Genomic DNA, 22262 nt, shown 5'->3' with positions numbered 1-22262 from the left:
TAGTCATCGGACCCCCATCATTTAATGTCGGACCTCATCTGATGTGTATAAACAGTACAAAAGTAATAGTTTCTAGAAAACAAGAAACAGTAGTTATTAATCCAAAAAATGTAGACTGTAATACATAAAAAGTCCACCAGATGGAGCAGTATCCCATATCAGCATGTATATTAAACATCAAATACATAGTTTAACTATGCATTCAATTACCACTTAACCACAATTATTCATATATTTTAGATTTTTCCACATCAGATATGTAAGTAACATTTTTAAGCTTCATTTTAAAGTTAAGACATTGGACTGTCTTAAAAAGAACAGCTGTTAAGTGTGACAATTGAAAGACCATGTACAATTTCCCCAGGCCGCCTATGAAATTACTCTTGCGTGCATATTATGATTTTACATTGTACCATTTCATATTGTCATATGACCGGCTATGTTTTGTGATGTTTCAAATATAATCAATAATAATTCTTAGCCCCAAGAGGAACCATCCTAATACACTCAGCAGTTTACAGCCGGTCAGCCTTTTCTTCCGGGTGTTCCTCCCTAGTGCAAGCCTCAAAGTGCATAAGACTCTCTCACCCACACAGGTGTCGCCCCCAGCCAAGCACTGATCTCGCCTGTAGGGCTTGTGGCTTTTCTCCTGCAGCTGCAAACACCGCAGCCCCACTCTCTCCGCTCAGAGGTGGCCCTGGGAGGATGTCTCAGCAACTGGTCACACAGCAATGCTTCTAGCTAGTTTTCCTAAAAGCCTCTCTTGGAGGGAAGAAGTTCAAGTGTACAAGCATTTCTCAAAATGTATCATTTAAAAGATACTGTATAGACTCACTAATTCACTTATGTGCTGCTTTATTTTGATAAACGGTTGCCCTTGGTTATCGCCTGTCTTTGGGCTTCTACTTGCTTGGGTTACTCATGCTTAGATCAATCGCAGTCATCTGATCTGTCTCATTAGTACTGGCAGTTGGTTTTCACTTCACATGCAAGTAGGGGGATTGTGGGAAAGTGCATGGTTTTAATGGCAGCAGCAGGGTCAGATGCATAACAAAATGCATAGGGAAAAAACAGTATGATCAGTAGGGGGGCGTAAGCTTCTTTACTAAAAACAGTACATTTGTTTTACCTTAGATATATGTATGTGTACTGCCCCAGCACAGGTGTGCCACTAATTCTTTTATGAACCTGCGGAAAAGTAACTCAGGTTCCCACAGTGGGATATGGTTAAAGTGTATTCTGTGTTTTTCCCACTAGGTGTCACTACTGTGTTTTCTGTATGCCTTATGTTATGCAAAGCTGAAGGAAGTATTGGGTTAACGGTTTTTGGTCATATGTCTATTCTCGGCCAATCACAGGTGCAGGCATGGTTTCCCTCACTACCTATCGTCTTTCCTCTCTCTTAGCGCCATACAGCCCCACCAATCACAAGTAAGATAGTTTGCCCCTATGAAACGAGGTTAGTTCCTATTGGGAGGGTCTTTTCTCTAGTTAGTAGAGAGAGCAACACAGAGACAGTTCCTGCTGCAGTGAAGCCAGGACCTGGCTTAGGCCAGGACCCTTGTCATTGACCAAGAAACAGACGTTTTCTTGATGAAAGAAACCACCGCTAGCATGCAGTGCTATACCCTCAGGAGAAAACGATGTCCTCTGAAGATCACCTTATTTACACTAGGGATATTCTTAACAAGATACAGGGCAGTATACCTTAGTTTGGTATTAACCCCAGAAGGACAAAGCTGCAGATTATGCCTACGTATCCTGCTGTAATGCACGGCTGTTCTGAAAAGTTTTGTGAAGTCTGTTCAACTCAGTGCAGGCACCTGGGACCTTGTACTACCCTAATAGGATGGGTATCTAGACACTTAAGGGCATGATGCGGTCAGTTTCAAGTTATCTTCATATGAGTATATGTATCTTCTTCTTTTTCTTCTCCTCTCAACTTTGATATCCCAGCAGAGTACACAGCTACATTGGACAGGGCCCTCAAGACGCTCCTCTACTCTTACTTCTGAAGTTACTACTTCTACCTCTTGCCTGCACCTGCAGTTACTGAAGCCTTATTTTTTGTATTGCACTGAAGAATTCAAGTAAATGGACTTTATTCTGGTTAAAGGGGTTATACAGCCTGGGGGGGGACCGGGGAGGAGGTGGCTGAAATAAAAGACGTCCACTCACCTCCCTGATTCCAGCGGCGGGTCCCGCATCACGGCGCTCCGGTGCCCGGTTCCTGGCCGCTTCCAGGTGTCTGGTGCCGCCCGAGACGCTACGTCTCAGGGCCGCTCAGCCACTCAGTGAAGGAGGCGGGATCCGTTTGAAGTCCGCTCGGATCCCGCCTCCTTCACTGAGTGGCTGAGCGGCCCTGAGACGTAGCGTCTCGGGCGGCGTCAGACACCCGGAAGCGGCCGGGAACCGGGCACCTGAGCGCCGTGATGCGGGACCCGCCGCTGGAACCGGGGAGGTGAGTGGACATCTTTTATTTCAGCCACCTCCTCCCCGGTCCCCCCCAAAAAAGTGCCCCCAGGCTGGATAACCCCTTTAAGCTACTGGACTCTGTCTTTCATTCTGTACCTACACTCCAGGTTACACTTGAGTTAACCAAACCTGCGGAGGCCGCACCTGTTTGACATGGGGTGGATACCAACGCCACTCCAGGCTACCGTGACAAGTGCTCAAGTGACCCTACACCCAACTAGCAGCCAAAACACTGGCAACGCTACCACAGCCAAGGGCAACCCCGACTGCTTCACTGCATATGTGGTACACACGTGATTATACCTTCTTTGTCTCATGACACCACCCTTTAAGTCTTTCCACTTACTCTTAGGTTACAAGCTAACACACCATCCTTGGTGGTTAAAAGACCATCCATAACCAACATAGTAGTCACTGCAGTGCCCTACTTTCAGAGTGGTAACAGTAGTCAAAGAAGTCCCTACCAACCCTCCGTAACCACATCAGAGCTCATCAATCCTCCATTCAAAGAGAACTCCAGTTAAGAAAGGTTTAGCCCTTCCCTACCCATAATCTAAGTTTGTTTATACTTCATATATTGGGCCGTTTGACTCCTCTGACTCCTCTGTCCTCCCCTCCCTTCTAAAACAGAGGTCACATGATATGTCTCTTCTGTTGCCAGACAAGCTGAAACACCTCATCTGTAACCCTGCCTGCACAAAGTGATCAGCAGGTCAAAGACAGGGAAACAGCATCCTCTCCTGAGTAGTATAGGGGAAAGGAAACACTGTTGTTTTACGTAGATGAATAGATAGATAGATAGATAGATAGATAGATAGATAGATAGGAGATAGATAGATAGATAGATAGATAGATAGATAGATAGATAGATAGATAGATAGATAGACACTGTGTTTACTGTGCAGTGAAGAAGCAAATCGAGCAATTGGTGGGCAGATACTAGAAGACATGGGCAGGTACCAGGCAGTTGGTTCTGAGGTGCAATGCATGCTGGGAGATGCAGAAACTAGGAGCAGTGTAGGGTGAACCTATATGCTTTTTTATGCTTTTTTTTTTTTTTTTTATAGGATCACTGGAGTTCCTCCTTAATGACAAAAGTGCACCACCCTTGCTATTTCTGTTTTTCTTGGCAAAGCAGGGAATCCCCTTATCCCAATGGTCAGAGCTAAAAATAATCTCTGGCATACAACTGGCTGCGTTTGCACAATGTCTTTTTGTAGCTCTTTTTTTGGACGGACGTCATTATGATGGCAAAAGACGTCCACATAGTGGCATTGTGTGAACATAGCCTAACAGTGCAATGTAATACTATAATATTTCATTCTAGCATTTTATCTGACTGTCTGATAATCCAGAACACCGGATCCTCCAGCATCTGAAAGGTCTTTTTAATAAAATGAATTTTACCACATGAAAATGACCTCGTTTAAACCCAGCCTGTGTCCTTGTGAACACTTAGCGGAATGTTGAGCTGTACACTTGTATACCATCCAAACAGTAAAGCAGTCACAGATGCACCAGGATTAAACACTGTACATCAAAATAAGTAAAAAGTGGGATTAACAGCATGTATGGGATGTCGAGCAATCGTCTGTTCTGGTTTTTCCCTAAAGATGTAACCATCATATGGATCACACACATCTCGGCCAAGTACAGTCACATTTGGCATGGCTTAAATGAGCATTCTCTTCATTCGCTGCCAGAACGCCATACATTTACTCTGTCTTCTCACATCCTGTGTTGATGTGGTCGCGCAGCTTTGTGACTGACTCTTTGTTCCATTATACTGGATATAAATCTATTGTCACTGCACTGATCCCCGCAATCTGTTCACAGGAATTCATCTTAAAAGTGAGGACAAATGTTTGTAAAAAAAAAGTTTCAATAAATTTAATAAAAAGAAATAAAAATATATAGTCTGTTTTCTATTAAAAATGTAAAATAAAGTACAAATATGACATTCATACTGGGTAACTTTATTCAATCATGAATTAAAGGGATATTCCCATCTTAACTACGGTGCTGTGTTTTCCTGAAAATAAGTCAGTGTCTTACATTAATTTTTGCTCTCAAAGATGTGCTAGGTCTTCACATGTCACATACATAGCAGGGACAGAACGTACAGTATGGTGGTTTCCGGCCACCAGCACCATAGCACACTCGTACAGCACAGCAGGGACAGCGTACGGTATGGCGGTAGGTGATTAGATAATAGCAGTGTAGTGTGCAGCTCTACATCTGGCGGTAGGGAACAACAGGGATGGTGGCAGGTGACAGGCCTCTTGATGCCTTGCCTACACATTTCCAAGTCTCGTACATGGGAGGGAACAATGTGGTTGGCAGGAGGTGATGGTCTTCATGTCCTGCATTTCCTGCTCTGCCACAGGTGGTGGAGGTAGGGGACAATAAGAATGGGCTAAAAAGGGAGCCCAACTGCCACACTATCCTTTGATGAAATTAAGGAATTTTAGAGCAGAAAGAAGACACAGACAAGTTTTATACAGGTTTTTATCAAGTATGCAGCATCTTAGCTTGTGGATGGTGCAGAGAACCACACATAGAGTAAGGGGGTGACAATATCACTCTGATATCTGCTACTGTTGCACTTGTGTTCCAGTGATTGGTCACTTAGATCCTTACTAGCATTCTATTGCCTTGTGCTTAGTTTTCCAAGTATCCTTGCTTCCAGCTTGTGTTCAGCTTTTCCTGACAATTTTGATCTGACATGACCTTATGCTATATAACCTAACCTGTCTTGCCTGTTACTCTGTTTTGACAATCAGACTTTGACTCTTTGGAGTCTGGTATTTCTTCAGTGTTTTTGCTTATATGTGCTCATGTGGTAGGCTCAACCGGTGACGTACTAAAATGCTACTGGTGACGACACTCCTGTGATGGTTGATCGGTTTTGTTATACAGTTCAGCCAGAGATGTAAATGTTGTGATGCCAGTGCTAGTCCAGCACACAGGTGTGATGTTGGTACCTGCTTTGTATAGTGGCTGACTGTATTCCCCAGAAATGGTCGGTGACCCACCGGGTTGTGATGGGTCCCTTGGGATCTTGTCACGGTAGTCCTGAGTGGCAATTGACCCACCCAGACTATCGGTACCATTACCCACAGAAAGGGGGAAAAATTAACCCAAGGTGTGAAAGTAAAGTAGAGCAGCATAGAGGAGTTTGTCAAGGTTGTCCCAACCCAATGTAGTTATGTGCTCTGCCGGAACTTGAAAAAATAGAGAGTGAGACGTCCATACCCATGTATAGACTATAGTCTGACCACCTTCTGCCCAACAGTGTCGAGGGACTCGTCCTAATAGGGTGATACAAGCCCCAGCCTTGATTCTTTGGGTGAAGCTAAGCTTCCGAGGCTTCCCCTGTTACCTGCACTGAGAAATAGGACCCTCTGGTAGCTTTGTCCTATCCAGGCTAGTTCCTCATGTGTATAAGGATACTGCCCTGCACCTTTTAGACTGGTTTATGGCGTGGGTCAGGATGTTCCCAGACTTGTCTCCCTTTGTAGTGTCTAACACTGCATAGTGGATATAATAATGTACTATAAGTGCTGAAAAAACTGAGTGTCTCCAGTTGCATCTGCATACACACATGTCTTAGACTAGACTGCACTGAACACTGTCTAAACTGATTTGTTCCACACGTAGCTGTGTGTGTGAAGAGCAAGGATAGGTTTAAGAAAAAAGAGCATCTCCTATAGGTCAGCACTGAAAATATGGCACAATAACAACAGTAACCCTTTGCTTACTTCAGCTGTGCAACCAAGAACAGAGGTCTACAGAGAACACCGACATCTAGTGGTGAAACTATAGAATACTACCTTCATCACCACTGAACCTGGAAAAAGAACTTTACAACAGGTGCCTAAGGCACTTAACAGCTGGACACCCTGCTCATTTGGTATATTCCCAGCCTACCTGATCTTCTTTCCTTTCTTGTGCACCTATCAAATAGTAGGGTCCATTGCCCAGTTTGGGACTGCCATTTATGGTGGATAGTCCAAGTGGGTAGTAACAGTGGTTGAGGTAAGATCATGACTGCCCTGTTTCCTACCTTGTGTCACAATGTGACAGCAGTGTGAACCTGGGACCTGTCTTCTTGATGCTTTAGGACCAGAAAATAGCTGAGGGTCTAACAAGATGTTATAGAAAACAGTTAGGACCAACCAAATAGCGTGACTATTGCTCCAGTCCTGTAAAGAATAAATGTTTCTTGTGTTGCCTCAATGGACATAGGATACAGTGTTCTCCCCTGCACATTCACTGTGAATTAAAGTAATTCTTGGCTGGCAACACTTTATAACCGGAGTCATGGTATTATGCCTGTCCCGAGCCGACCCTCGGCTCATGTTATAAGAGACTGCACTCTTAGCCTTGTTATACTCTTTGAATTCTATGTTCTCATTTGCACCATTCTGAAAACTGTCTAAAGACAGCTTAGTTCCTTCTGCTTTGGTAATTGATTCTACACCACACCCATCTCTTTTCTGCTGGCTTTCCTTTGGTCATTTAACAGTTAATCTTTGTTTTGCTTGTGAATGACATCTTGCTTTTCCATCTTGCTTTTATGGTCACCTGAGGGATCAACTGTATTTAACCCAAAAGCACTGGTTTATTCAGCTATAAAAGTAAACATTTATATGTATTGTCAGGGCCAGAAATATCTAATCCTGTTAATCTATAACAGGCGGTAAAGTACTGAGCCTTTAGTTGGGTGCTTTTGAGTGGAGTTTAAAGTTTAGCCAAAGCTTGGGTTAAGCCTGGTTTATGGATGGTCTCCCCTGAGCACCTTTAACTGCATCTGCCCCCTGCTGATCCTGTCTATGCTAGGGACATTGTGAAGAATGGCCCTTCTTTCAAAACGGCAAACAGATCACTGATCTCAGGGAGACCCGCAAAAGATAGCTCTGTTGGCAGCAGGCTAAAGCGGTCAATACAGTGAAATCCTTGGTGCATTGCTCCATGGGATATATGAATATGCAAAAAAGAGCCTGTGGAGACTCATTTAAGAGTCTCAAAACACAGGACGAGCCAGATATCCCTCTGGGAAAAACCCAGCCAAGGCGTGGCTCCTGTGGAGAATATTTATTGAGCGCTTTAGCCAGCAGCCAACAGTGTTATCTTTGGCTGGTCTCCCTGAGATCAGTGATCTGTTTCCCGTATAGCTCTGCTAGGCATTGCTCCCACCTAGCCAGAATCCTGCTCAACACTGATGAGTGGCAACATTCCAAAACAGCTGTCTGTGGATGGAAACTTAGCCTTGTTCCTACCCCCCCCCCCCCCTTGTCATTACATTGACCTATAGGGCCACTTAATATGGTGGTTTTCCATTAGGAACCACTCCTCGGCTGGGTCTTTCCCGGAAGGATATCTGGCTAGCCTTTCTTTAAAAAACAAGGGCTGCTGGAGGTGGGATTACTCCTGGGGTTGTCCTGCCCCTGGTAGCCTCTCTGCCAGAGTGGTCTGAAAATTTGTCTCTGGTAGAGGTAGAGAATGATTACTGTAAGGGGCCCCTAATCCAGAATGACCCACAGTCCTGACTGAACACTTACACAAAGACTCTCTCATCTTTTGGCTAACACTGTGTGGCATACGATGGCATGTGTACTGAATCTTTCTCACCATCCCCCAGTCTGTGGTGATTTTTGGCTTTAGAGTAGAGGAAACAGCGGATGAAGATTCATTATACACAATGTTGTATGTCACATATTTTCAGCCATGAAGATAGGAGCACTATCAAAGAATGTAGGGGGGACTTACCCCTTCTGGAATGTACTATTCCCACTTAAGGGCAGAAAGGAGACACTATTCATAAGTGGTGGCACAAAGGAGCACTAAGGGGACAATATTCCCACATATGTTTTTAGCTAAAGCACTATTTCTTATTGGGGGAACAGAAAGGGCACTATTTCTTATTGGGGGCTCAGAGGGGACACTATTTTCTATTGGGTGCACAGAAAGGGCACTATTTCCTTTTGGGGGCTCAGAAGAGGCACTATTTTCTATTGGGTGCACAGAAAGGGCACTATTTCCTTTTGGGGGCTCAGAAGAGGCACTATTTTCTATTGGGTGCACAGAAAGGGCACTATTTCCTAATGGGGGCACAAAGTGACCATTAGCGGAAGCACTATTCCCTACTGAGAGGGAACTATTTCCACTAGCACAGTGGGGCACTATTCCATAGGGGGGGCAAAGTGGGGTCATTATTTTCTACCTGGAAGCACTTTTACCTTCTGGCGGCATAAAGTGGGCTTAGTACTTTGGACAAGCAAAATATGATTGATAGTGATAAACGAACTTACCAAACATATACATGAACATTTGTATCCATGTTTTCCAGGACTCCCTAGGGCTGCATCCAACTTCTCCAGCCACCAGGAGTCAAACAAAACCGAATGTTCAGTATGTTCTCTCATCACTAGTAATTGATAAAGATTGATATAAAATACTGTCCATAATGAAACTGGCCAAAAAGAGTTATTAGAAACATATCTCTAAATCTTCCCTTGCATTCTACTCTATCATCACAAGATGTCAGGATTTGTACTATTCTTGGTAAGTTCTCTCACACGGATAAAAAAAAATAAAAAAATCTGCAGGTTTAGACAAAGCAAGTTTGTCAGGAAAAAGTTTTCATCCCATTAAACAGTGCACAGCAGTGCCTCCTCTGAGCGGCATACAAATGCAATGCAAATTCCTGACAGCAACAAAGATATGAAGACAACACTGGACTAGTCCTGAAACCCCAAGACAGAAGGTGCAGAGGAAGGAAGAATTTAGACAGATCCTCAGCTGGAAAGCATTGGAATTCTTCTTCTGTGTGGATTAAGCATCTATAAGAAGAAACTTTTGTCCAGGTTTCTGGAAGTTTAGAATAACTATGGCTGCATTGTGCACCTTTCATTTGGGTTTCAAGCTCCTTCTCCTTGCTTCATTTCTTATGGTTTGTGTTGGTCAAAGTAGTACTGAAGAAAGTGCTGGACCTTCCTGCTATGGAGGTTTTGATCTATATTTCGTGTTGGACAAGTAAGTGCTGGTTAAACTTTGCAGACCTATTCTGTATCTTTGCATGCAATGTATAGAAAGTCCTGGTCTACCTGGGTAAGATGGTTTGCAGGTCATTCAGATGCTATATTAGAATTATATTAGACTGACTATGGGCTTCGTACACAACAATTTACTAGCTTGGTTATTGGCCGAAAGTCAACGGCAAACTTAAGTATACCGCTCCATTTGTGGGTCAGCTCATGACCTACTTCGGGATGATGACCAAGAGGAGATTTAAGGTAACCAAGATCCAGGACGTTTGCAATAATCTGGATTTGCTGAGACTTCTTAATCTCAATCATCGAAAGATGTTGGGATATTTGGTAAGGGGGCTTTTTTTTCTCTTTAATTTCTATTTTTCTTTTTAACTTGATCAACATGGCATCTGCGCAAAAGTGATAGAGAATGTAAATGAAAAGCAAGCCGGTAGATTTCTAGTTGATTTATGATACTGGATTGCATGCAGATGGAAAAAAGCTGAGTGTGTCATGTGGTTCGACGTATCGTGATGTGGCTGCTTAAAGGGTTGCTGATAAGTTTATTATATCGTCTCCAGAAATGATGAAAATCTGGATCTGCTACCACTGTATGTGCAAATTCACTGGGTAAAAAGGCTAAACAGACTTGATGAGATTTCCTGTATCCAGTGGGCAGAAAAGTTTTTCTTGCACACGTAGATTGTTTTTACTTTTTTTGCCAATAAGAAACTAGAAAGCTGTTTGCAAAACCCACACATGCAGGGCAAATGGCATGCAGATGTGAACTCGGAAAAACAATGTGCAGAATACCTCAACAGGACACATCACGTTCGCCTCCTCCATATTTACTCACATTACATAATATGAAAATCGCTCTAAGATACTGATAATAATAATAGGAGGTGGGTAGATTAAAGGTTGCAATGGTGGGTAGATATATGACAACGCACTTATAGCCAACATGGCACCAGCTCACATGTGAGGTCTATAAAGATGTAGCCTTTGTATTCATGGACCTTTTGTTTAATCTACTCTATACGTTACCTACTATAAGCCTATATGTTACCCATTTGTACCTTGAACATGGTTGAATAGCAGCCCTATGGGCATAACTACCCAGGTGGCAGATCTTGCAGCTTCTACAAGGCTCAGCTCCGCAGATGGTGCTGACTTGTGTGATGGAAAGCAAAGTGCTAAATGGTTGTAGATCATCAAGCTTTCATGTGCTGATGGAGTAGGGTCCTATGCCAAGGTGTGCGCCTGTGCCCCATGAGTACTTGAGTTGGGAATTATATGGGTATTTAAAAAAAAATCTAACTTTCTTCTTAAGGTTCTCCATGAAATACAGAGATTACTATGGATGAGTGCTGACTGAGTGCACATAGCTGGAGGCATAAAAAACAGCTGAGCCAGCTGTTTTCCTTCTTCAGCTGAGTGTTCGCCTGCATTCCTGCTGCAGATCTGCCAGCTGTGCTCACGGACGCGAGCTCACAGTATCTGGCCCATGGCGGAGACACTATATATCTGTATGGGCTTCATGCTAAATGAGATCAAAATATAGATCAATCTAATCTATCCACTATTCAATGTATATTGCCTTATATCTTGATCTATCGTAAAATGATGACAGCATCGAGTGCACTGAGCTTATTCCAAGCCCTTCCCAGGGAGGGTCAGAGGTCAAGAAGGTATCAGGTCTATGCATAAATGAATCTTATGAAAGTTGTAGAAGCCAATTGTGCCTAGACTTCAGGATTTATAGAGAGGAGTGATGTACAGTATGTATCTGCTGTAGATGCCAGAGCCCAGTTTGGCGTAACTCATTGTGATATCATCCTGTTTGATAAATCTCCCCCACTATGCCTATGTCTGCTACAACTATTTAGTGCATGATACATCCATGCACCTCTAAACGGGGAAGTTTTACTTTGCACCAAGGCTTCCTGTGCTCAGGGGCCCCTAGGAAATGGCAGTCTTGGTTACTGTCCTGTTCATACCACAATCTAAAACCTATCCAGCATTTAGTGCTGTCATTTGCATTTTTTCAATGGTTTATTCCAATGGTGTTGATGTTGGGGATTGCAAATAGTGGACGCAGTTTGGGCGATACAGTAGGGCTAGTATAATAGGTATAGTGGTAGTTTCAAGCGCTATGAGTGCTCTGTAAGTTAATACTTCTACTAGGCTGTATAGAAACCTTCAAAGGGGGTTTCCAGGAAAACACATTGGCCCAGATATACTGTGACTGCGCAAGATGTTTGGCTTCGGGATACACCAGAACCATGGCGCACAGCAATGTGACTCATTTATTACTCATAGTACGCCAAAAAGAACAATGAAGGGTGCATGGTGTATTGAAGATGGGGCATTGTATGGAAAGGGGTGCTGCTTAAAATGCGATGCCATGCACCAAAAATGTGCCAAAATTTTGCCACACTATTTTAACCCAATGTAAGCCAACTAAGTTTAGACTAGGGAGTGCTGACATGCTGTCATGTGCAGTCAAACTGTTTCGGAACTGCAGGCATCATAATGAAATAATTCTGCATTCCATACATCGACTGTAATCACATTGCATGCCCTTTTAGTCTGCACTAGCTATAAAAGTATTAGTAAATTTCCCCCATTGATGGTCTAGGCTAGAGATGGGGAACCTTTGGCCCTCCAGCTGTTGCAAAACGACAATCCCCATTATGCCTGGATAGCCGAAGCTAAAGCTTCGGCTATCCAGGCATAATGGGGATTGTCGTTTTGCAACAGCTGGAGGGCCAAAGGTTCCCCATCCCTGGTCCAGGCCATGAATGTTTTAGTAGAATTCTGAATGATGGATCTTCTATGTCCCCCATGTCCCATCCATTCTGCTGAAGGTTATCATCCAGACCCCTAAATGGAGTTAGGTGTTGATCCTAAAATACTGTAGAGCTTTATTTTTTTCCGAGAGGAAGAAATATTGCTATTGGATTATGCCTGCTAGAGAAGTCATGTTCAGCTGCCAAACAGCTCTTGGTTGGGGTACAGTATGTTTGATTAAATCATAAACTAATAGGCTATAATACACAGGAGAGGGAAAAAAAATAAATGACCCAACCAAAGGAGAAACAACTGGCTGAGCATCATGGAAGATGTAGTCCAGTATTAGCATAGCTGCCAAGTTTCTCATTCCTGACCTAGAAAGTGGTTGCAGCGAATATTCCACTGATCAGGCGTCCAAATAAAACCTAAGAGATGCCAGTTTTTTACTAGTACTGCCCCCTGGTGGAATGAATGTCACTAAGTAAATTGTCCACTAGGATTGCTTTTCACATTAAATGATAAGTGTTACATTTCATTACAGACCAATACTCATATTGTTTTCCAGCAAAGGGACAATGTTAATCTAAAGACCCTTTGCCAGAATATAAAGTACTATGGATATCCCTCGGTTTAAAAGCTAATACTTCTCAGTTGCTCACAAATTAGATGCAGAGGTTGTGAAGAGTAAACTCTGTCTTGATGTTTAAACCATTTAAAAAGAATGGGTCCAAGATGTGAAATGTAATCTTCCCCCAATCCCGCTCTTACGTAGGTCCCTATGCATTCAATTACTGCGCTCAAAAAGATCATTTAAAGATACAGTCATTCTGCTGAGAGCAACAGGGAAGCTTACAGTACAATTCCCCAATCTAGGGATGATTTTTTTTCTATTGCAATTTTTTAGAATATGTATTTCTCCATATCCATGTGTATTAGGTAACTTGCTCAGCAAAGTTCTGAAACCTCATAGAGAATAAATTGGCTGTCCATGCACCCCCAGTGTGCCCTGTACATTTGAGGAGACAATGTCCCCACATTCTCATGATCATTGGGGGTCTTAGTAGTTGGACCCATACAGATAAGTTTGTAATTAGAGATTAGCACAACTTGACTCCGATCATTCGTGATCTGATTACGCCGCTGAAGAAGTTGGATGCAGCCCTAGGGAGTCCGGGAAACATATATACAGCCATAGGCCATAAGTTATATCCATCCTTTCAGGACTCCCTAGGGCTGCATCCAACTTCTTTAGCTATCGGTAATCAAATGACTGGGGACTAGAGCATACTCCAGTTGCGCTCGTCTCTATTTGCTATTCGTTATCCTGTGAATAGGGGGTTAACTTTAGGAGATGGGAATATCCTTTTAAAGCTCAAAGCACAAGAGACAAAGATCTGGAAAAAAAGGGTGTTATCCAGGGCTACAAATATGATAGCCTACTTTTTGGAATATCAGTTTAGCTCACCAGACAAAAAGCACCCCATCCCCTACCAGGGACATCTCTGTACTTTTAGTATCACACCTCCCTTCAGCGTGAATAGGAGTGAACTGTAATACCAGACATGGCCACTACCAAAAGTAAGGAGCTATATCTGGTAAACGATGCTTGCTGTAACTAAGTGGCCTCTTCAATCAGCTTATTGGCAATGCTGCAGAGACCCGATCTCCCACTGATCTGATATTGATGGCCTATTAGTAGTTCTATTTAAAGAGAATGTCTATCTTGTGCTTTTTACATGAATTGGGTGGCGTTTGTGCGGGGATGATGGTGCCGCAGTTCTTTTTTTGAACTGCCACTTGGATCTCATGCACAGAGCCAGTTTATTCCCACGCACCAGCATGAAGCACTGGAGGCTGGCCTGCCGCCCCCAGTATGACGATCTCCCCTCCCCTCTGTGACATGGCTCCATTGGAGCTGCGTCACAGAGGGGAGATCGTCACACTGGGGGACAGTGGGCCAGTCCCCAGTGCTTGGTAATAAACCAGCTGTGTGCGTGGGAACCAAGGTGCATTTTAAAAAAAAAGGACCGCGGCACCATCATCCCGGCCAGTATTTTCATGTAAAAAACTAGTGGTACATTTGCTTTAACAACTTACATATACAGATATCAAATGGAACTGCTCACCAATGTCTACCCTATGTATATAACTTTTGAGGTTATGTTGCATAGTTATATGTTGTCATAACTGTTTCCTTATCTCGACATGGTGTGAATGGTTTCAATGGGACCTTTCAGTCCATAATATATATATATATATATATATATATATATATATATATATATATATATATATATAAAATAAAGTTTTTTGGTCATCAAATTCCTACTATCATGTGGATGGGAAGGGACTATACCTCTTCAATGCATGAACTGAGCCAGCAATGGAAAGCTTCAGGCTTCCGAATTGTACATGCAGCTCTGGACAGGTTCTATACAAACCTTTACAATTACTTACATTTTTATTAGACTGGGTATATATGCAAACAAGAAAATTATATGCAGACAGTTTTACACATTCCAAAAAATAATAATAATAATAAATCTTGCTTTAATCAGGTGTAACCGAAAAATGATACAATACAGCTTAGAAATAGTTAAATTCTAAATGTTGTCTACAGTCGGAATTTCTTATGAAAAATGATCTTCTTCCTGTCTTGGGGTACTATGTCTCTCTTCTTTATGCATGAATGCCTTATGGTTCCCCAATGGAGATACGTATAGTAGAGTGTCAGGATGGTATTGACTTTGGGTGGTTTGAGAGTTTTATGAGTCCGGAGGGGGCAGCAGGATGAAAGCCAATGAATCCGGGCATTCCTATCTAAAATAAACCACCGTGTTTTGCATTGCACTCACAAAAGGATTTATTTTCAGAGACAACATATTTAAATGGGTTTTAAACATTGGAAGTGGAGAGCTCCTTCTTTTATTTTTTTGGCCAGGAATTAAAAGTTAGAAGTAAGTATATAATCGTGTGAGGTTAGAAAAGCATGGTGAAAAAAGTCTTATAACTCACCCTATGTAAGTGAATGAGACACGACCCTCGAAAGGAGAGCGGTGCAGTTTCTAGAAGAAAGCAGCCATGTTTTTCTAATTTCATACATCCCCCGAAATGCCAGGATTTCTCCTCTGGATAACAATTTATTAAACCGTTTCTGCTCATATTATACCTGGGAGCGCTCTTTAATCTGTTCAAGTCACGGGGCATTAAAATATTACATGCGGATAGAGTGGTATTGACTATAGTGGTGGAAGGAGAGTGAGGTGTCATATGTTATAACAGGCTTGACATCCCATTTATTATTCTTTCTTACCGAGTGTGATATCTTATATTCAGGCTGGTCAAGTGGGGACAGCCAAGAGAAGCCCCATGTGTACGGTTAAAGCATAAGACATGGAGATCTACTCAGATCAAGATGTATTGCAGTTTCAGCGTGTATACTTCAGTTGCTGTGAAAAGAAAAGCTATAAAGTTTTCTAATGTATATTTTGTATCAATTCTTCATGATTTTCACTTGTGTTGAATGAGAGACCTCAGTCTTTAGGCCCTATTACACGTGACAATTATCGGCCGTATGTGGCCATTACAGCCGATAATCGTCACGTGTAATAGAAGGCAACAATCAGCTGACATGAACAATGTCGGCTGATCGTTGCTGACAAACAACTATAGCAGCGATCTTCTGCCGTCGCTACGTGGAATAGGAGCGGTGGCAGCAGACCGCCGCTATCCTCTATGGCCCCCCCCACACACACACACACACACCTCCCCACGGCCCCTCCTGCACTTACCCGCTCACTGCCGCCCGTTATGGGGAAACAAGGAGCAAGCGAGCGTTGACAGTGCTTGTTTGCTCCTCACGATTGCCCCATGAAATAGGGGCTTTACATAGAGCAGGAGGCATGTGCTCCTCCCTGATGAGCACTGATACAGCCTGAGATGTCAGATTCATGATTTTCTATACAATAAGAGGTTCTGCACCATCTAAGGCAGGGGTCTCAAACTCAATTTACCTGGGGGCCGCTGGAGGTAGAGTCTGGGTGAGGCTGGGCCGCATCAGGGTTTCCACAAGAAAAGCTCTTACAAAAACATTCCAATGTCATCAAATGTAATTATTATTATTCAGATTCAAATGTCTGTATTGACAGTTCCTTAACATTTAACTTTCTGAACATGAAAGTTACATCAGGTGACTCACAGGGGACATCTTCATTGATCGGAGTTCTTCCCTTTTCATCATCTTCTCCTTCTCTCCTGGGCCATTGTGAGAACTTCTTCGAGCCACGAATCCACAGAATCTGCCAGAGAAATATATTAGGCTCCTCACACTGGCACCATCCTCATCTCTCTACTAACTGCACATCTGTATTGGCCCCTTTACAGCCTCATTTAGTAGGTAGGCTGACTCTATCTGATCCACCTTATAGAATATGCCCCCCTCTGTGTACAGATGGCCCCTTGCTCAGTCTTCCATATAGATGGCCCCATGTGCATCTCCTTGGGAGCCCCTCTCTGTGTAGTCCCCCTATAGTAGATGCCCCCATGTAGTCCCCTCCTTATATTTCCCCCCATATAGATGCCTCCTTTATATTGCCCCCCTTATCTCCCCCCCCATATAGATGCCTCCTTTATGTTGCCCCCCTTATCTCCCCCCCATATAGATGCCTCCTTTATGTTGCCCCCTTATCTCCCCCCATATAGATGCCTCCTTATCTCCCCCCCATATAGATGCCTCCTTTATGTTTCCCCCCTTATCTCCCCCCCATATAGATGCCTCCTTTATGTTGCCCCCCTTATCTCCCCCCCATATAGATGCCTCCTTTATGTTGCCTCCCTTATCTCCCCCCCATATAGATGCCTCCTTTATGTTGCCTCCCTTATCTCCCCCCCAGATAGATGCCTCTTTTATGTTGCCTCCCTTATCTCCCCCCCATATAGATGCCTCCTTTTTGTTGCCCCCTTATCTCCCCCCCATATAGATGCCTCCTTTATGTTGCCCCCCTTATCTCTCCCCATATAGATGCCTCCTTTATGTTGCCCCCCCTTATCTCCCCCCATATAGATGCCTCCTTTATGTTGCCTCCCTTATCTCCCCCCCAGATAGATGCCTCTTTTATGTTGCCCCCTTCTTAACTTTTCCCCCATATAGATGCCTCCCTTATCTTTCCCCCCAAATAAATGCCCCCCTCTTTGTAGATGTTGTCCCCATATCTTGTACCCCGCAAAGTAGATAAAGAGCAAAACAAAAAAACAACTCACCTAACACATCGATCCCACGTCGCAGCTCCCTTCTTACGGACGGCCCCCGGCTGATGCTGCCTCCCTGCGGGTGTCCCCGGGATTCCCGGGCAGCACGTGCACCAGGGAGCTGTGTGCGCCAGGCTGTTACTTCCGGGTCAGCGCTCCCTGACTCGGAAGCAACAGCCGCTGCACACACAGCTCCCTGGTGCGCGTGCTGCCCGGGAATCCCGGGGACACCCGCAGGGAGGCAGCATCAGCCGGGGGCCGTCCAACACAGACTCTTGTGACCGCAAGCAAAACACTGCTTGCGGTCACAAGAGTGATCGATCAATGGGCCGGGCGGCGGAGGGGGGCCGCCGGGCAGTAAAGTGGTGGGGGCCGCAAACTTGTGTCCCGCGGGCCGCAGTTGGCCCGCGGGCCGCGAGTTTGAGACCCATGATCTAAGGAGTACATTTAAAGGGATTTTTAAGGGGTCAGTGTGCCTTAAAAGGGTTTTATAAACTATTGAAACAAATCCCTAGGGACACAGGGGATAAAAACCTATTTTCAACTTTCTAATAAAAAAAAAATATATTGGGAATTTTTTTTACTACCTTTATGTGTTTTTTCATGCTTTTGATATATGTTGTTTTTTTTCACTGCCCCACTTACTGTCTATCCAACATCCTTTCACAAACTTCCTGGTTCTCCTGTACAGTCTAGCTGGGAATTCAGCCAATTCCATATCCCACCATGGGGAAGCCACCTGTGGGTGTGCTTATAGTTAAGAAGGTGTAGTGGGAGAAAGAAAGAGCTGTCTCAATTCCTGGTTAGATTGTAAAGTAGTAAATGAGGAACCTTCAGTCCTCCAGCTGTTGCAAAACTACAATTCCCATCATGCCTGGACAGTTAAAGCTTTAGCTTTGACTGTCCACGTATGATGGAAATTGTAGTTTTGCAACAGTTGGAGGACTGAAGGTTCCCCATCCATGCCTTAAGCTGTAGATCAATATTCAGTAACCAGTTCAGGGGGCCTCGCCAAGAAAGTATAATGCAATGTAATCCATTACGAGTTTGTGTCAGAGCTGGACATAGTCCTTGTACAGAACTGTATGTGTCCCTCTGGGGCATCTAACAGCCAATTGGCAAAGAATGAAGTGCTTATTGTCAATCACCCCCAGTTGGATCTCTTGCAAAACTCAAGCCAATTTTGTTGGTGAACTGTAAACCATGAGTAAGCCATGGGAGTTCTGAGTGCAGCACTTTACATGCTAGCTATTACAGAGGACTGTGATCTTTTCAGATGCTGGGCCCCTTTATTACAGGGACCATGTGCAGCAGCACGCAGGATACATCCCCTCCTAGTATGGGTCACATATGAACAGCATCCAGTGGTTACATAACGTTACTCTCTGCATTTGTAATACATTTCCGCATTGCTTTTTCATACGTTTTAAGTGAGCCAAAGTGGGGTCGGGATCATCTGTCCAAGTTTATATTGATTTTGCAGAGTTCTGCTACAGTCACACCAATCTGTATGTTATTTGTCAGATGCAAAAAAAAAAAAAAAGAACCCAGAAATGTTTCTTGTTCCCGAGTTAATTCTGTTCAACGAAGAGGTGAGGTCATTCCTTGTGGAGAAGCCAAGAAAAATATATAATTATGCCCGAGCTAATCACTGACATAAACCATTCAAGGCTTGCTCCGTCCCACTGACGTTCAGTGCATATCATCTGTTTCCCACTGGGCTTTATAAAGTCCAGCCCACACAACAGTTCTTAACCATTGTTCTGCTGGTATAGACTTTGGAGAACAATTGGTATATTAGATGCTATGGCTTAAGAACTTATATGATTCGCGATTGCATTGCCACATCACTTTTGGCCCTAAGGTCAAATCTGCGACCACATACAATTTTAGGGAACATTGAACCCCATTAGCCTATTCAGATCATCCGTGCCGTGATCCACTTCTTGAAAAAATAGGACATGTCCTAGTGCAGAGGTGGATCGCGGCTTGGATCCCCTAATAGAAGTCTATGGGATCTGTGCTTTGCACTGATTCCACGGATGCCACATCTGTAGAATCCATGAAAAAGATGGATCCCATGTTGCATACCTACAGCGAGATCACCCCCCCACCACCACCCTGTGTGTTACAGAACTGCCACAGCCCCCCATTCCCAACTCTGTGCCCCGGCCACCACCTCCCTGAACTCCCCCGGACCACCGGCAGCGCACCTCCAACACAACCCACCAGGCCGGCATGTACATAGTGACCCGAACTGGCATGTTCCGCCGTTACTTCTTTCTCCTAACTTATGAGTGACATCATTTGTGAGCCAGGAGAAGGAAGGAAGCAAAGGGGGACCATGCCACACCAGCTTGGGAGACTATGTGCATGCCAGGTTCCCAGAGCAGGACATTCAGCAGCTTTCCGGGGAAGGGGGGGGCAGCAGAGCACAGAGTATCTCCTTATACCCCCAGGAGCTGACACTTTAGGCTCCATTACATCCAGGGGAGGGGGGACACATCAGGAACCTGAATGTGGATGATGTAATGTGGTGCTCAGCAGAGAAAAAAACGAACACAGAGGTAAAAACTGATACAATCACAGATAGTTTTTTCACGGATCACAGATAAGCAGACAGACTAATATAAAACACTGAACGTGTGAATGAGGCCTAATACATTGGCATTAATCATCCATACAAGAGTTGGGCTCAATCTTAATCCATAACTGGAGAAATGATTATGGAAAGAATTAAAGCGCATCACAGCTTTTCAGCCTTGTAAAAAAACTAGAGGAAGGAGTGCAGGCTTGTGTTAGCAGCTGTCTGGAGGCAAGTGTATCTCATTTCCTGTATGCGTATTGTCTGTGGGGGACATTATTAGAATTCATGGAATTTATAGGATATATAAATTATGGAGAAGTAAGGGATGTGTTTTATTGAAATAAGTGGTTCATAGCACGGACTATACTGCCACTGGGGACAACTGCAAGCAACTATAGGAAAAGATTATACTTTGTAAAGGTTCGGCCACATGTTGTGGATATTAGGCTGGTTCTCTACAGTGTACAATCTGCAGCAATTGTACGGGGGGCAGATCCTCAAGAATTTTTGCAAATTTTGGTTCAGATTTGTTAAGGATTTAAAAACAACAAAAAATGGCCAGCACTACAACACCACTGTTCACACTGTGCAGGTTGCACGCTGCTGTGGCTAATATATAGACAAGAACAGAAAAAAAGGCACCATCATTTCATCAAACTTTGCATAGATCTTTAGTACAGGGAAATATAAGAAATGTTTGAATATATCTTATCAGACAAAAATGCTTCCTTCTCCTGTTATCAAGGATCTTCCCTCTTTGCCTTCCCTGTTAGGGTATGTTGACATATCGTTTTTAGCCGCACGTCGGGCTACATGGCAGAAATCAGTGAAAAAAGGATGCTGCTGTGTAGCCCGACGTGTGGCCGACGGCCACATGACGGCCACATTGACTTAAATGAGCAGGACGGAGTCATTATGTGACAACGTTCTGCTCATTTGCGGGACGTACACGGCTTTTGTGCAGGACTCAAAAGCGTGGTCAACTACGCTTTTGAGTCCTGCACAAAAGCCGTGTACGTCCCGCAAATGAGCAAAACACAGTCACATAATGACTCCTTCCTGCTCATTAAAGTCAATGTGGCCGTCATGTGGCCGTCGGCCGCACATCGGGCTGCACGGCAGCATCCTTTATTCAATGATTTCTGCCATGTAGCCCGACGTGCCGCTAAAACAAGATATGAACATACCCTAAAACTGTCATCTACTCTAAAAAAAAAAATCAGCTCAGACCTTCATGTAGCTAGCTCAGGGATCAAGTTACACACATAGCATCTCATGGAGGGGGGGAAGATGGAGATACAGGCAGAGAGAGCTCTGTAAGGGTACTGTTACACAGAACGATAATCGGCTGAATCGTTCCATGTAATAAATACAACGATCAGCCGATGACAACTATCATCGGCTGATCGTTGATATAGGTTCTGACCTATTTTCGTCAGGCGCCGACTGGTGTGCGGCTGGCGACTGACGATATACATTACCTATGCACGTTCCAGGGCTGCTCCTGTGGTCTTCTCCCTGGGTCCGGCTCGCTCTGGCTTTAGAGCGGCCTGTCAGCTGACAGGCCGCTGGCCAATCACAGGCCGCGGCGGCCTGTGACTGGCTGAGCAGCCTGTCAGCTGACAGGCCACTCTGAAGCTAGAACGCGCGGGACCTGTGGAGAAGCGGAATGCAGAAGCAGCCCTGGAGCGTGGATAGGTAATGTATGTAGTTTAAACAAGGGCTGCAAGGACATCGGTAACGATATCCCTGCAGCCCTTGTTAAACGATTATCGGGCTGTGTAATAGGCCCAGTAAACGAGCGACGATCTAGCAGATCACTGCTCGTTTACAGGTATTATTGGGCCCCCATCGGCCCGTGTAATACCACCCTAAGTAAGGGTGCTATTAGACGGAGCGATTATCTGCTGAATCAGGCAGATATCACCCCGTGTAATAGACACAGCGATCAGCCGAGGAGTCGATCATCTGCTCATTTCCTATCTATGAACATGTTTTAAAATCATAAATTATCGCCCGCGCATCTCACCATGTAATATGGTGCATAGCCAATGGATGATTACAGCAAGGGCTGCACTAACATCCCTAGCATTGTTCGAGCAGCCCTGCCGCACGATTCTCGA

The 22262-nt window shown here is 44.1% G+C and overlaps 1 protein-coding gene across 1 annotated transcript in view; it reads left to right on the top strand.

Moving 5' to 3' along the window:
* Positions 1-9131: 9131 nt before the first annotated feature.
* The window catches only part of ANTXR1 (ANTXR cell adhesion molecule 1), a 121537-nt gene continuing 108406 nt past the window's right edge, over positions 9132-22262 (top strand). The window contains exon 1 of the mRNA XM_069943121.1: positions 9132-9513. Coding sequence (XP_069799222.1) covers positions 9368-9513 — 146 coding nt within the window. The 5' untranslated portion in view covers positions 9132-9367. The remainder of the gene's footprint in view (positions 9514-22262) is intronic.

Source organism: Dendropsophus ebraccatus, chromosome 1 (assembly GCF_027789765.1).
Source record: "Dendropsophus ebraccatus isolate aDenEbr1 chromosome 1, aDenEbr1.pat, whole genome shotgun sequence".
Lineage (NCBI taxonomy): Eukaryota > Metazoa > Chordata > Amphibia > Anura > Hylidae > Dendropsophus > Dendropsophus ebraccatus.
Note: the sequence above shows the minus strand (reverse complement) of the source record. Positions and strands in the feature narration are given on the sequence as shown.